Below are 12,075 nucleotides of genomic sequence, written 5' to 3' on the forward strand. Positions count from 1 at the left end.
TTAGAAACGTATTTGTGATAAACTGGGAGAATGACATTTTCCTCTAAACGTTATTGAGAATACAGTTTAGATGTATAAGAACATAATTCTTTGGAGGTAGTGCTGGGTATCTGTGAATTTTTTGTGATCTCATGACTTTTCATCTTAAAGCCATCATCAGGTAAATGTTATATATAATATAAATTATTATATTATATATAATAATTTGTCCAATAATTTGGTTTACCTGGGGCTATATTTGAAATACATAGACCGTTCCCAAATACGTGAAACTTCTATCGTTTTTTCACATCCGCATGCACGCACGCTCGGAGCGGCTATCAAAACAAACAGAGAAGTTCGGATTACAACAAACACAGGGAGTGAGATTTCATTCTCTGCTCAGGAAGCCATTACTCCACTATATCTTTACATAACAAATCCTTTTTTGCGGCTATATTAATGTTCTGAATATCAAGAACAGCCCCTTTAACAATGACCAATATCCGCTAGCGTGGATGCACACTCTTGTTATCCAACTCCTATACCTACAACATGTCTCCACTTGAGTCATGTGTTCTGTTCTGTACCAACACATCTTCCCTCTGGGATCAATACAGTGCTCTGCCTGTCTATTGGGAGCAAGGACAGAGCAGCGAAACAACCCTAGCTCAAGGATAATATTTTTGAAAAATGCATTTGTCAATGCTCAAGTACACATGCTCTTATATGGCCTCATTGAATCTCAGGAGCTTTTCTTTATGGCAGGTCATGGACATACTTTAGGCGTTCTCGGTATCCATTGACAGTGCTGGGAGAGTCAACGGAGTCAAGGCTGCTGTGGAACATTGCATGGATAGTATATGTCTGTCACATTGATTTGCTCCTATTCAAAATGATGAACTACAGCTGTATTGTTACAGTACTATGTGTATATGCTGCACTGTTAACATTTTATTGTCCTAAGAAAAAAACGTTTTTACTGTTACAACCCCTATGTGTCATGTTAAAGTTAGGACATCACACTGTAAATAGCTTGGTCACACTTGGGAAAATTGGAAATACATGCACACACACACTAATGTTAAGGTAACCACCAAACAGTAACTTCATTCCAGTAATGTTTCATTGAAGCCTTTCTTATCTGTCTCTTTCTCCCAGCCTTCTCTATAATTGCAGGCTGCAGGATGGGAACGCTGGTGACAGTGAGTTGAAGTATTAACTCTGACCTTTGTGCTCTTCCTCTCAATCTCTGTCTTTTTCTCTATTATTTTTTCCAGCCTGCCTACACCCATCAATCCAGTCAGATAATCATTCTCAAAGAAACACAATAAAGATACTGCAAGGCTGAAATGCATTTTTTTGCTGATTTTCTTTCCCTCAAGGAAAGGTTATACAAGCTGCATTGAGTGTTGTAATTTGTAAGGAGGTTACAGTGACTTCTCCATTAACAAATCTTCATACTCATTTACCCTTTGAACACATAACCTGTATGTGTACAAATGATTACTGAACGTGAATGCAACACTGTTGTACGAGTTTAATTCCAAAATGAGTTGGAATTGTTGGATTGTTAGCTTTTTAAAGGTCTCATAGTAAAAAGTGAGATTTCCATGTCTTTATTGATTATAAAGCAGGTTGAGTTCCTATAAATACAGTGAAAGTATCAGCACGCTCAATCCCAGAGAAATGCACACAGCCCATATTCAGTGCAGCTAAAGTGCAGTTAAATTAATTCCCCAGCTGCAATGATGGTGCAGAGACTCTAATGGCATTTTTCCATTACATGGTACCTGCTCGACGCGCCTCGACTCTACTCTACTCTACTTGCCTTTTTTGGTTTTCCATTGTGAAAAAAAAGTCCCTGGTACCTGCCAACAGGTACTTTTTTTAGTATCACCTCCGTCAAGAAAGGTCAAAAGGTGATGTGAAAACCTGCAGACTACTGATTGGTCGGAGAGAATCGTCACTAATCACTGCGTCATCATATCTAGCGACAGACAGGGGTGTCCTGAACAAACCCACCATTTTTAAATAGTTTTGAAAACAAAATTTGTCCTCTGGCTGTGGCAACTAAAAAAACGCATTTGCTCGGCATATCCATCTGGGAACTTTCCGTTGGAGAACTTTTGGGAAGGGGCGAAAATACTGGTTAGCTGATTGGATAAACCATCTGTCTATCACGATCTTCTTCAGACTAGCGGAGCCAGTTGATATATCAAACTCTTGCCGAAACCACTCGGGAGAAGACCAAAAACATCTTTTCCTCCGAGAAAAGCCTCCAGTGCCGTTTTTTGCTGTTCTTTCAATGAAGGAATACTTTCTAATTCGGAGAAAACTTGCTACTAGCTACACTCATCTCATCCGTGGAAGCCGACATGTTGTTTAGACTGAACAGTCGCTTCTTGTTGCGTCACACCTAAACCCGCCTCAAAACCAACGCTGATTGGTCGATCGTTTGGCAAACGGCTCCAAATTTTCTCTATCTCAAGATGCTAGACTGATCTGCGAGTGGAAAACTGGAGCTCGCGAGATCAGGACGGTCTCACGAGGCTATGTGGCAACAGCCACATGGCGAGAATCAAAAACAACACACCTTCGACGTTCTGTGTGTGTGTCGCGTTAGGTCACGGCAGTTTCCTGCGGTGTCGCTATGACGACCAACCACGCTCGCCTCACGCATGAGGCGGTACTAAATCTGCAATGGAAAAAGGAGGACGGGGCACCGCGGTCAAGTCGAGCCGAGTAGAGCTGGTACTAGCAGTGGGTAAGCGCCATAAAGCGTAGATGCGGAAGCCACAGAAACGAGAAAGAGACAGGCACTAAAATGGAGCATTTCAGACAGAGGGTGAATACAGGTATATTCAGACAGACAGTACGAGAAAAATAATGTTTTTTGAACATTAAAGCATGTAAACATTTTCTAGTAGAAACCCAAAATACAAGTATGATCCTGAAAATGAGCATAATATGGGACCTTTAATCTTCCTTTTCTTAGAATTTTTGTTGCTTGGGTAACAAAATGTTTCCAAAATTGATTTATAGTATTTCAAAATGAAACTCTTTACCTGAAGGTAGTTCTCAAACTTCACATTCAAGTCACGGGAAAAAGCTGGCAGTATGCAGCGAAATGAGCCTCAGGTCTGATGCTGACACTTGACGACAGTTGGTATTTTATTCTGGCGTTCAAAGGACATCAGCCATTGATATCCACTCTCATCGGGCTTTATTCAGCTTGATTAGTAGCTTGTGAACCGATCCTCATACGGTTTGATCCTCCACACGTCTAATGTGAGCCTCATTTGTACCGAGACCAAATCACCCTCACCTCTGAAACTGGCTGAGGAGGAAGTTGTGTGTGTGTGTGTGTGTGTGTGTGTGTGTGTGTGTGTGTGTGTGTGTGTGTATGTAGTGCACATGTTATGTAATTAAATCTGCCACTTTATTTTAATAATTTCAGTGTGATGTAATAGATTTACAGTGCATCATAAGTGGAATGCCAACATTAGAACATTTCTCTGCCATGCTCTCCCCTGGCTGCCAGGTTAGATGGAGCTTAGCACTCTGATCCACTTTGATCCCATCTTTGAACTGTCCATGCTCGTACATTGCAACTACAATCCCCGCTCATCTTTCACCTTATATCTCAGACACATTCTGGAGAGCAGAACATGTTCTGCAGCCTGACACTGGTGAGGTGGGGGCCCACATAAATACACCTGTTCAATGTGTGAGGAGACCAAAGCCTGAATAGTGTATTGAAATCTTGTTGTGACAGCTGTCCAAGCACATGCGGAACAAAATCCAGAGGCTTTTCTGTTAGTGTGTCGGTTGGACAATTTGCTTTAACAAGTTTTTATATGACAGAAAAAGCTTGCGTTGTTCACACACGACCATGAATATGTGTGTATTGACTCTTGTGCCCTGAAGGCAAGTAAACACTCTCTAACACCTCTACAGTTACATCGGCTTGTGCAATAGCTTGCCTCAGCTGTACTCTTCTCCTGCTTAACTGCCTGTGTCCTTTCTCCCTCGTCTATGTTTATGCAAATGTTTCTCAAGCATATGTTGAGATGAAACTATAAAACCATTCCAATCTGCTATTAATGTCCTTTAAAAGCCTGAACATTGGACCATAAAGACTATAGTGCATGTAAAACTGCATCTTGTAGCGGGTGTGCCCATCTGGACAAACTGTATTAAGCAGAAAATATCATGAAACAGAGTTAGAACAAATGAATAGCCAACATAATAGCATGCAAGACCCCCTAAAAAATGTATTCAAAACTCCGCACCACAGGCATACAGATCGGTTTTATATTTCCAATAACCCACAAACTGAGTTGGCTGCGTTGGGAGGAAACAAAGTATGTCATTCTGGATAGAGATGAATAGGCGTGATCTCCAAATCAAGCAGGGCTGAGTTCCAAAGAAAACCCTTGACCATGCATGCATTTGTGGTGACGTGGTGTCAATGCTGGCAAGAACAGATTTAAATGGGCCAATTTCATACCAGTGTGAGTGAAAGGTTCAGCTCACAAGTCACCCTCTAAGCTCAAGACTCCAGGAGTTGTCCTACCTGAAGCTCGGAGTTGTGGGTCGTGATGTTGGTGTTGTAGTTCCAGCTGGCGGAGACGCTAAAGAATAACACCTCCTCAGCAGTGCTGTTGTAGTCGCTGAGGAACCTCAGAGCATCAGCCGTGGTGTTCTGATATTCCCCTGGCATCCAGCTTGCTGGCAGAGCCTCAGAGAGTCCCAAGACTGGCAGCAGCAGTACCACTGACCACAGAAACCTGTCTACGCCAGTGCCCATGGCTAGCCTCCACCAAAGAAAGAGTGGAGGAGAAAAAACTGTAGAGAGTAGGAAGAGTTGGAAAGAAGAGCTAAAAATACATTTGCATCAATGAAGTGAGAGTACACCTTCCCCCTGGAGCTGTTGTCTCATGCACTCTTTCGCTGCTCCCTTCTTATTCTCCCAACCTGGCTGCGAGTGAAATGTACAAAAGCCGAAGCAAGCTTCTTTTTAAGTGTCAATTTAACCCAGCCCACACTTCTCTGCAGCCTTCCCTCTTACCACTTTACAGCACTGAACACATCCCCCCCCCCGTTCCCTCCCTTGCTACTATCTTTTCTCCCTCCCTTCTTTTTCTGTTTAGCAGCACGGATTTGGATGGGTGGCAGTATCTTTGATCAGATCCAAGTTTCTATAACTGTACAAAATGAGAGATAAGATATGACACACCAGTGCAGTGTGCCTGCCTGCCTGCCTGCCTGTAGAGCGGCAGATCCTGAATAAACAGCACTGGAGTGTCTGGAAGGGACTCCACATACTTTGCTCTCAGTTCCCTCCTTCAGCTTAGTGACAGAGGGAGGGGGAGTTATAAAGGCGGGGGAAATGAAAGAGAGAGGGCATATGGGAATGAAACAGGAGGTGGGGGGGGGTGACAGGATTGAAGACTGTGGGTTGAAAAGGCTGTAAGAGATTAGCAGAAAAAAGTGAGATAGAGGCACAAAACGGTGAAAGGGGCTCACCTCACCTGTGTTTTATACAGCAATGCTTTATCTCCCTAATCAGAGGAAAGAAAACATATCAAACTACAAATGGAAACAGTGCATTTTTCTAATGTGGTCCTGACTCCCATACTAAATTTACAAAGTACAAAATTAGTGATCAAAAGTCTGCAATAACCCCCAGAAAGAGACAGCAGAGACAGTTGACAGGTCTTTTTTAAGATCCAAAATGTACTGTAGTTATCCCAATTTTTATACTATTTATGGTCGGCATGTTTTTGCAAAATTAATAGGTAAGTAAGTAAAATGTATTTATAAAGAGCTTTTCACAGACATAATTCACACAAGAAACACAAAACAGAGTGAGAACACGATACATAATCAGTATTGCACTATAATATTGAAAGTGCAGACCGGTCAACCAAACGTCTGTCTAAATAGGTATGTCTTTATCAGATTTTTAAAAGAATCCACAGAAACTGCAGACCGTAAGGGTGGAGGCAGAGGATTCCAAAATGTAGGTGCTAAGGACTCAAATGCTTGATCACCTCAGGTCTTAAGTACTGGGGTAATGTAAGACCGTCTATTTGACCTAATGAGTAGCGTTGCAGCAGCATTGTGGATTGACTGAAGACGATCCAGAGCAGACATACTAAGTGGGGAGAAAAATGTGTTACAGTTGTCAATGTGAGATGAGATGAAGGCTGTGAATGTATAAGCATCACAAGTTCAGCAGTTGAAACTACAGATCTCAGTTTACTAATATTTTTTAAAACAGAATCTGGTCAGCTGCTTAACATGGGTGTCGAACGACGAGGATTGATCAAATATTACCCCTAAATGATGCAGGTTGGAGCAGACTGCAGAGGAAAGAGGCCCAATACATTGCATGATCATGGAGATGATCTTTTCTGGGGCAACAACCATAACCATGTCTTATCAGCATTGAGCTGTAAGAAATGTTCTGCTAACCAGTCGCTAATATTGTTCGACACTCAAGAAGCCTAGATAACATAAAAGCCTCACTGGGCTTAAATGAAAAATGGATCTGGATATCATCTGCATATAACTGATATGCAATATTATATCTGTTCATAATCTGTCCCAAGGGCAGCAGATATAAAAAGAATTAAAGCTGCAAGCAGCGTTGGACGGGCCCTCGCTCCTCTGCATGCGTCGGCGCTCCTTGCGACCGTGCAGTTAAGGGGGGACGGAAGGGGGCGTGGCCAAAGCATAGGGCTCGGTCCAAACCTTTACCAATAAAAAAGGAAGTCTCTGTTGAGTTAATTGATACCTCACATAAGACATACCTTAAACGGGTCACCAGTTACGAAAGGGGGCGTACGTAAGTTTTCACCAGGTTTGATGCGACCGCAAATTTTGGTGAGTTTTTGAGTATGTTAAGCCCATCAAAAAGGCGATTCATTTGCCGGAAGAAGGAATAATAATTCCTTCAGTTTCAATAGGGTCTTCGCCGCTGTCGGCGCTCGGGCCCTAATAAGAGGGGCCCCAGAACCGAGCCCTGTGGGACACCACAGGGCAGTGGAGAGGAATCTGACGCAAAGTCTCTAGTACAGACGGTGAAACTTCTGTCAGTGAGGTACAAAGAAAACTATTCCAAAGCCTGATATGCCCACCCAATCATGTAACCTCTTAATCAGGATATGATGGTCTTCTGTGTCAAACGCCAAGCTGAGGTCAAGAAGCACCAACACAGAACAATCTGTGCATCAGAGGACATTAAAATATCGTTAAAAACCCTAAGAACAGCAGTTTTGGTACAGTGCTTTTTCTAAAACCCTGACTGAAACATAAATATTGTGCCTCTCCAACACAGCAGTTAGTTGATTGGCCACAACCACACAATTGGGAGTGGTAGTTTTCTCCATTGGTTTTTGAGGTGGCATCCAAAATGTGTCCATACTGAATTGAACATAAGACTCAATTCTCCTATCTAACTGAAAAAACGTTCTCCCCCAACCCTCATCCCATTCTCCAATAAAACTAACCTTATCAATTTAGGTTTTGAGAGGGCCTTCCTCACAGCATCAACAACTATTTGTATTCTCTCAGACTTCCTTTCAGAGAAAAATCTTGACATGCTGGTGCAAAAGATGCATTCCCTAAGGCAGAGCCTTTAAATACAGGAAGTGGCCAATCGGGATGTACCAAGTTTCACCACATCATAGGGGGATTGGGATTTATAGTTTAGGAATTTTGGTTACTTATTTAGAGTATATCAGTTTGCTGGTGCTTTTGTTTTGGTAATAACTGAACTATTTATAATGAGACTAATGAACTTGTTTTGTTTAATTGAAGTGTGGTAGTGTTTTGTTTTGTGTTACCATTATATAAGTTTCCCTTCATGTTTTTTTTTTTTTTTTTATGAGCCCAGAACTTCGTTGCTAATTTTGCATGTTGTTTGTTTCATTTTTGGTTAAAGTAAACTTGAAAACCCACCTGGGACTCCTCATGCCTGCCAGCTCAGCCCCTCACAGACCCTATCCACATTACTTCATCGTCATTTGATCCAGTCCAAGTAAAAAATAGAGCAGCTTTAAATGGTGCTCTTAATTTTAAAGAATACAAATTTATTCAGTGCTGAAATGGCTTTGTGTCACATTTACCTTTGTAATCCCCTTTTATGCTTTACGATGCCATGTTCACACTGTTAAAATATATCAGCTGCTTCTGTTGCTACCAACCAGCTGATCATTTACCTGCACCTTGATCCTGTCTGGACTTGGTCAGATTACTGGAATTGGTTACAGTTTGAACTGGAATTAAAAACAAACCATTGTTAGTCCACCGCAAATGTGTGCCTGGTTTCTTTCTTCTTGGCAATGTTTGGAATGTTTAGTAACATTTTCCTTAAATAATACAATATTTTATATTTCTTTGGAAATTATGCCCGATAGAAATTAAATAGAATATTCAAAATAAAAAACTTTACTTTAAGATTACTCTAGACATTTTTACACAGCCTATTGTGATAGAAGATGCAAATGTAATTTATATTAGAAAATCAACCCGTATTCAAGATTACACTCTCTGGTTTTGTTACAGCCAAACACAAATTGCCCTTTCAGTTCACTGTTGATGAAATCTCAAGTGTGAACTGTGTCGAGTTCGAAAACTGTTAGACAGTTAGCGCAGAGGAAATTTGAAGAAAGCTGCTCAATGAGGCCCTGCAGAGTAAAGCAGTGACTTGAATGAGGCCATTAAACTTAATTCATAGTTGCAGCTCATATTTCCCAGGTTCATCAGGGCCGTTTGAAGGAATTTGGGGGCCCCATGCAAAATTGACATGGAGGACCCCCCAACCCCCTGCACGCACGCACGCATGCAAAGCCTACAGGAACCACAGCATAGCCATAAAGTTTAAGTTCACCCACACTTTAATAAAAAAGGTTTACAGTGCAAATACTGCTGTTGCATATAATGTGCATAAAATTTGAACATTTTCAACAATTGAACATTTGCAAAAAACACCACTGTACCATAAATGTCCATGGGCAAAAGTGACTGGTATTTACACAGTTTGGTGGGAATTCAATAGTGATTTGCAATGGTTTTTTTTCTAACAATATGACAGCACACACTTATCAGTTTAAACTCTGGGCTGTGCAGGATATCAGATATAATTATAGAGCTTGTGGTGGTGGTACCTTGTGCTATAGAGGAAACATCAGCACTGAGAAGTGATGCATCTGTTGATGTTGAGGATGAAGTTGATGGTGTAGCTGGGAAAATAATTGAAAATAAAATCTGAAATTACCTGTGAAGTACGTTTTACCATTTCACTGTTAGCATATTAAAAGAGGTCACTATTAACAGCTCAGCTCAGTGAGAGAAATTCACTCTACCTTCATCAGTGGAGGTATCCTTAGGAAGAGCCTGAGGGCTGAGAAATTTAAGCAAAGCACCTTGAGGGAGAAAGAAAAGATGGAAACACTTTATAATAACAATCATTAATAGATGGTAAATTGATAGTTAATTAATCTTTAGTTAATTATCATTTAACTGTTAGCAAACAGTCTTTTTACTGTTAACAAACAAATAAATTATAATTAAATGTTTACTAATTATTAGTAGTGCTGTAAATTAACAGTTTATTGTAACACACATTATATCTATCATATAATATATTAGGTATCAGGTAATGATTAAACATTTTTTGTAAACCTTTAAGAAACCATTTTTAAATCATCTATAAACATTACATAGATAGACGGACCAGATATTCCTAACACTTTGTTAAGGGTTACTAATGCTTAAAAACATCCCAAGCTAATGTTTGATGCACGGAATTTATTGTGTGGATTTCCTAACCCCCATTTTGGTAAATAGATTATCACGGTGGAATAGTTAGTATAGCATGCTAACGTTATGCCACTTTCATCAAAACCTATTACAAAGCTATAGCAATGTCATGTCATTAAATACGATAAACAGTGATTCTGGAACAGATCTGCGTCTTCCTTATCCCGTTAAAAAACATATTACAGTAGTATGTAACCATATTCCGTCCGTTCGAAAAAAAAAGTTGCACTAACTGTTCGTTACAGGCAGCATTTGCCGTCAGGCAGGTTACAGGTAACGTTAGCTAACATAAACATATTTTTGCTAGCCTACCTGCTGCAAAATTACACCAAGACAAGTAGAGCTATTTTATCCAGTGTAATTTATCACTTACCACTATCTTGTTTTTTCTTATCCTCCTCTTCCTTTCTCTTCTTCCTTTTCTGGCTTCCTGAAGCATAATTCCGCTTCATGATGACTGCAGACCGAGGAGATTTTGTATTTTGCCGGCAGCAGAGATCACGAGGGGGCCCCTTGAGGGGGATCCCGATAACAGTGTCATTGCACTTTACTGACTATCAAAGGGGCGCTCACACAGTTTGTCGTTGCATTTTATTCTTAACCAGTCGTTGTCTTGGGGCCCCAGGCTTGGTTTGCTTGCCTTGTCGCGACGGGCCTGAGGTTCATGTTAATCTATGTACAGTATTTTGCATGTTGATTTATTGTTGTGGTTGTGGTTGTTGTTGTTGTTGTTGTTGTTGTTGTTGTTACGGACCATTCGGTATTTATGGAATGGACCACCAGAGGAAAATAGGCGAGGGACATGTCTTTTTATTCTTTGTTGATGGGAGGGTCATCTAATTTTTTTTAGTCTAGGGGGGAGGGTCACCCAACTTTAATATTCATGAGAACAGCAACATTTCAAAGTGGCTCTTTTGGTGCATATTTATCCATGTGGCTCTCTCAGTCTCGGCCCTTATTGCTAGTAGATTGGTGCCTCCCTGTTTAGTCAGCCAAACAATTTGAACTGTAGCTTTAGAGACCATGGGATTTCCCAAACTGAATAAATCCCGCTCGCACATATAAACACAAAACTGCTTTGCTAGCTCCATCGTGTCGTAACTAAGACATCTGCTGAAAAAATAATTTTATTCATTAGCATGATTGCCGTACTGTTTAGTCCAAAAATATCCAAAACACTGTACGTAACACATAGCAAACCAGACGCTTGCTTTTATTTTGAAAAGTCAAAACTCACGAACAACAGCAGCCGGCACAAGATGGGAGGTCTCCAGGCTGCAGCCAACACGAGTCAAATATCCTTTCGGTCCTGGTGATTATTTGTGAAATTGTGCAAACGACAGCCTTTTCAAGGCATTTGAGAAGGAAGGAGTGGTAGCATGCAAGCTCCCAAATTGACGCTCGCCTGAGAAATGGTGTTTTGGTGTGTTCAGCTTCGGCAGCTTTACCTATGCTAAAATATACAATGCTGAGGAAGCCTAGTGACGAGTCCATAGCAACCAGTGTTGAATTTGTTATTACCCGGTGTCCTTTGCTGAATGGTCTTAATGTTTTGTTGTTTTATTTCATGTGAATACTAGTTTACTAGAGGAGTAACTTCGTGTTTGAAGTAATGCAGTAATGCAGGAAGTGTGCATTTAGTTTCCATGCTTATTGTGTTTCCACAACAATGTTAGTGAGTAAATCTACTGAAATGGCCACCACACCATAAAGAGGAGTGTGATGCGTAAGATGAGAATGCAGAGGTTTAGTTGCATATGTCATAGCTATATAAAAGTAATGGGCATCTGTACATCTTTACCAAGCGTAATCCCATACAGAAGGCACCATTATATTGTGGGGAGGGTCATCCCTTTTTTTCCAAATCATATTGGAGGGTAATCCAAAATGTATTGCTGGTGAAGGGAGGGTCAGGTCTATTTTGACTAAAGATCACAAAACTCCTCCGGTGGCCCCTGAAATAAATAACGTACAGTCCCTTAGTATTAGTCATGAGTCAAAGTATCTATTAACCTTGATTGTCACATTAATACAGGAAATTAATACTTATGGTATTATAAACCTTATCATTCAAGAAAGGTTTCTCAATTGGAATCTCATCTCATAAAACAGAATGTCTTTGATGGTGGAATACATGGTGTTACTGCTGATAGGAAGATAGGGTAGGATAAGGAGTTTCCAGATAAAGATGCAATGCTGACATTTTATTTTTGAGGTAAGTTAACTCTAGGGGAACTTAGTCGCCTAACTTACACATTATTG

At 40.7% G+C, this 12,075-nt stretch overlaps 1 protein-coding gene across 1 annotated transcript in view; it reads right to left on the reverse strand.

Moving 5' to 3' along the window:
• Positions 1 to 5,074, reverse strand: part of ace (angiotensin I converting enzyme (peptidyl-dipeptidase A) 1) — a 30,386-nt gene extending 25,312 nt beyond the window's left edge. Inside the window, exons 1-2 of the mRNA XM_031291301.2 lie at positions 4,900 to 5,074; positions 4,559 to 4,815 (exon numbers count right to left, since the gene is read on the reverse strand). Of these exons, the coding sequence (XP_031147161.2) occupies positions 4,559 to 4,815; positions 4,900 to 4,924 (282 nt within the window). The 5' untranslated portion in view covers positions 4,925 to 5,074. The remainder of the gene's footprint in view (positions 1 to 4,558; positions 4,816 to 4,899) is intronic.
• Positions 5,075 to 12,075: the final 7,001 nt, after the last annotated feature.

The sequence above is a fragment of the Sander lucioperca genome, chromosome 22 (genome assembly GCF_008315115.2).
Source record: "Sander lucioperca isolate FBNREF2018 chromosome 22, SLUC_FBN_1.2, whole genome shotgun sequence".
Taxonomy (NCBI): Eukaryota; Metazoa; Chordata; class Actinopteri; order Perciformes; family Percidae; genus Sander; species Sander lucioperca.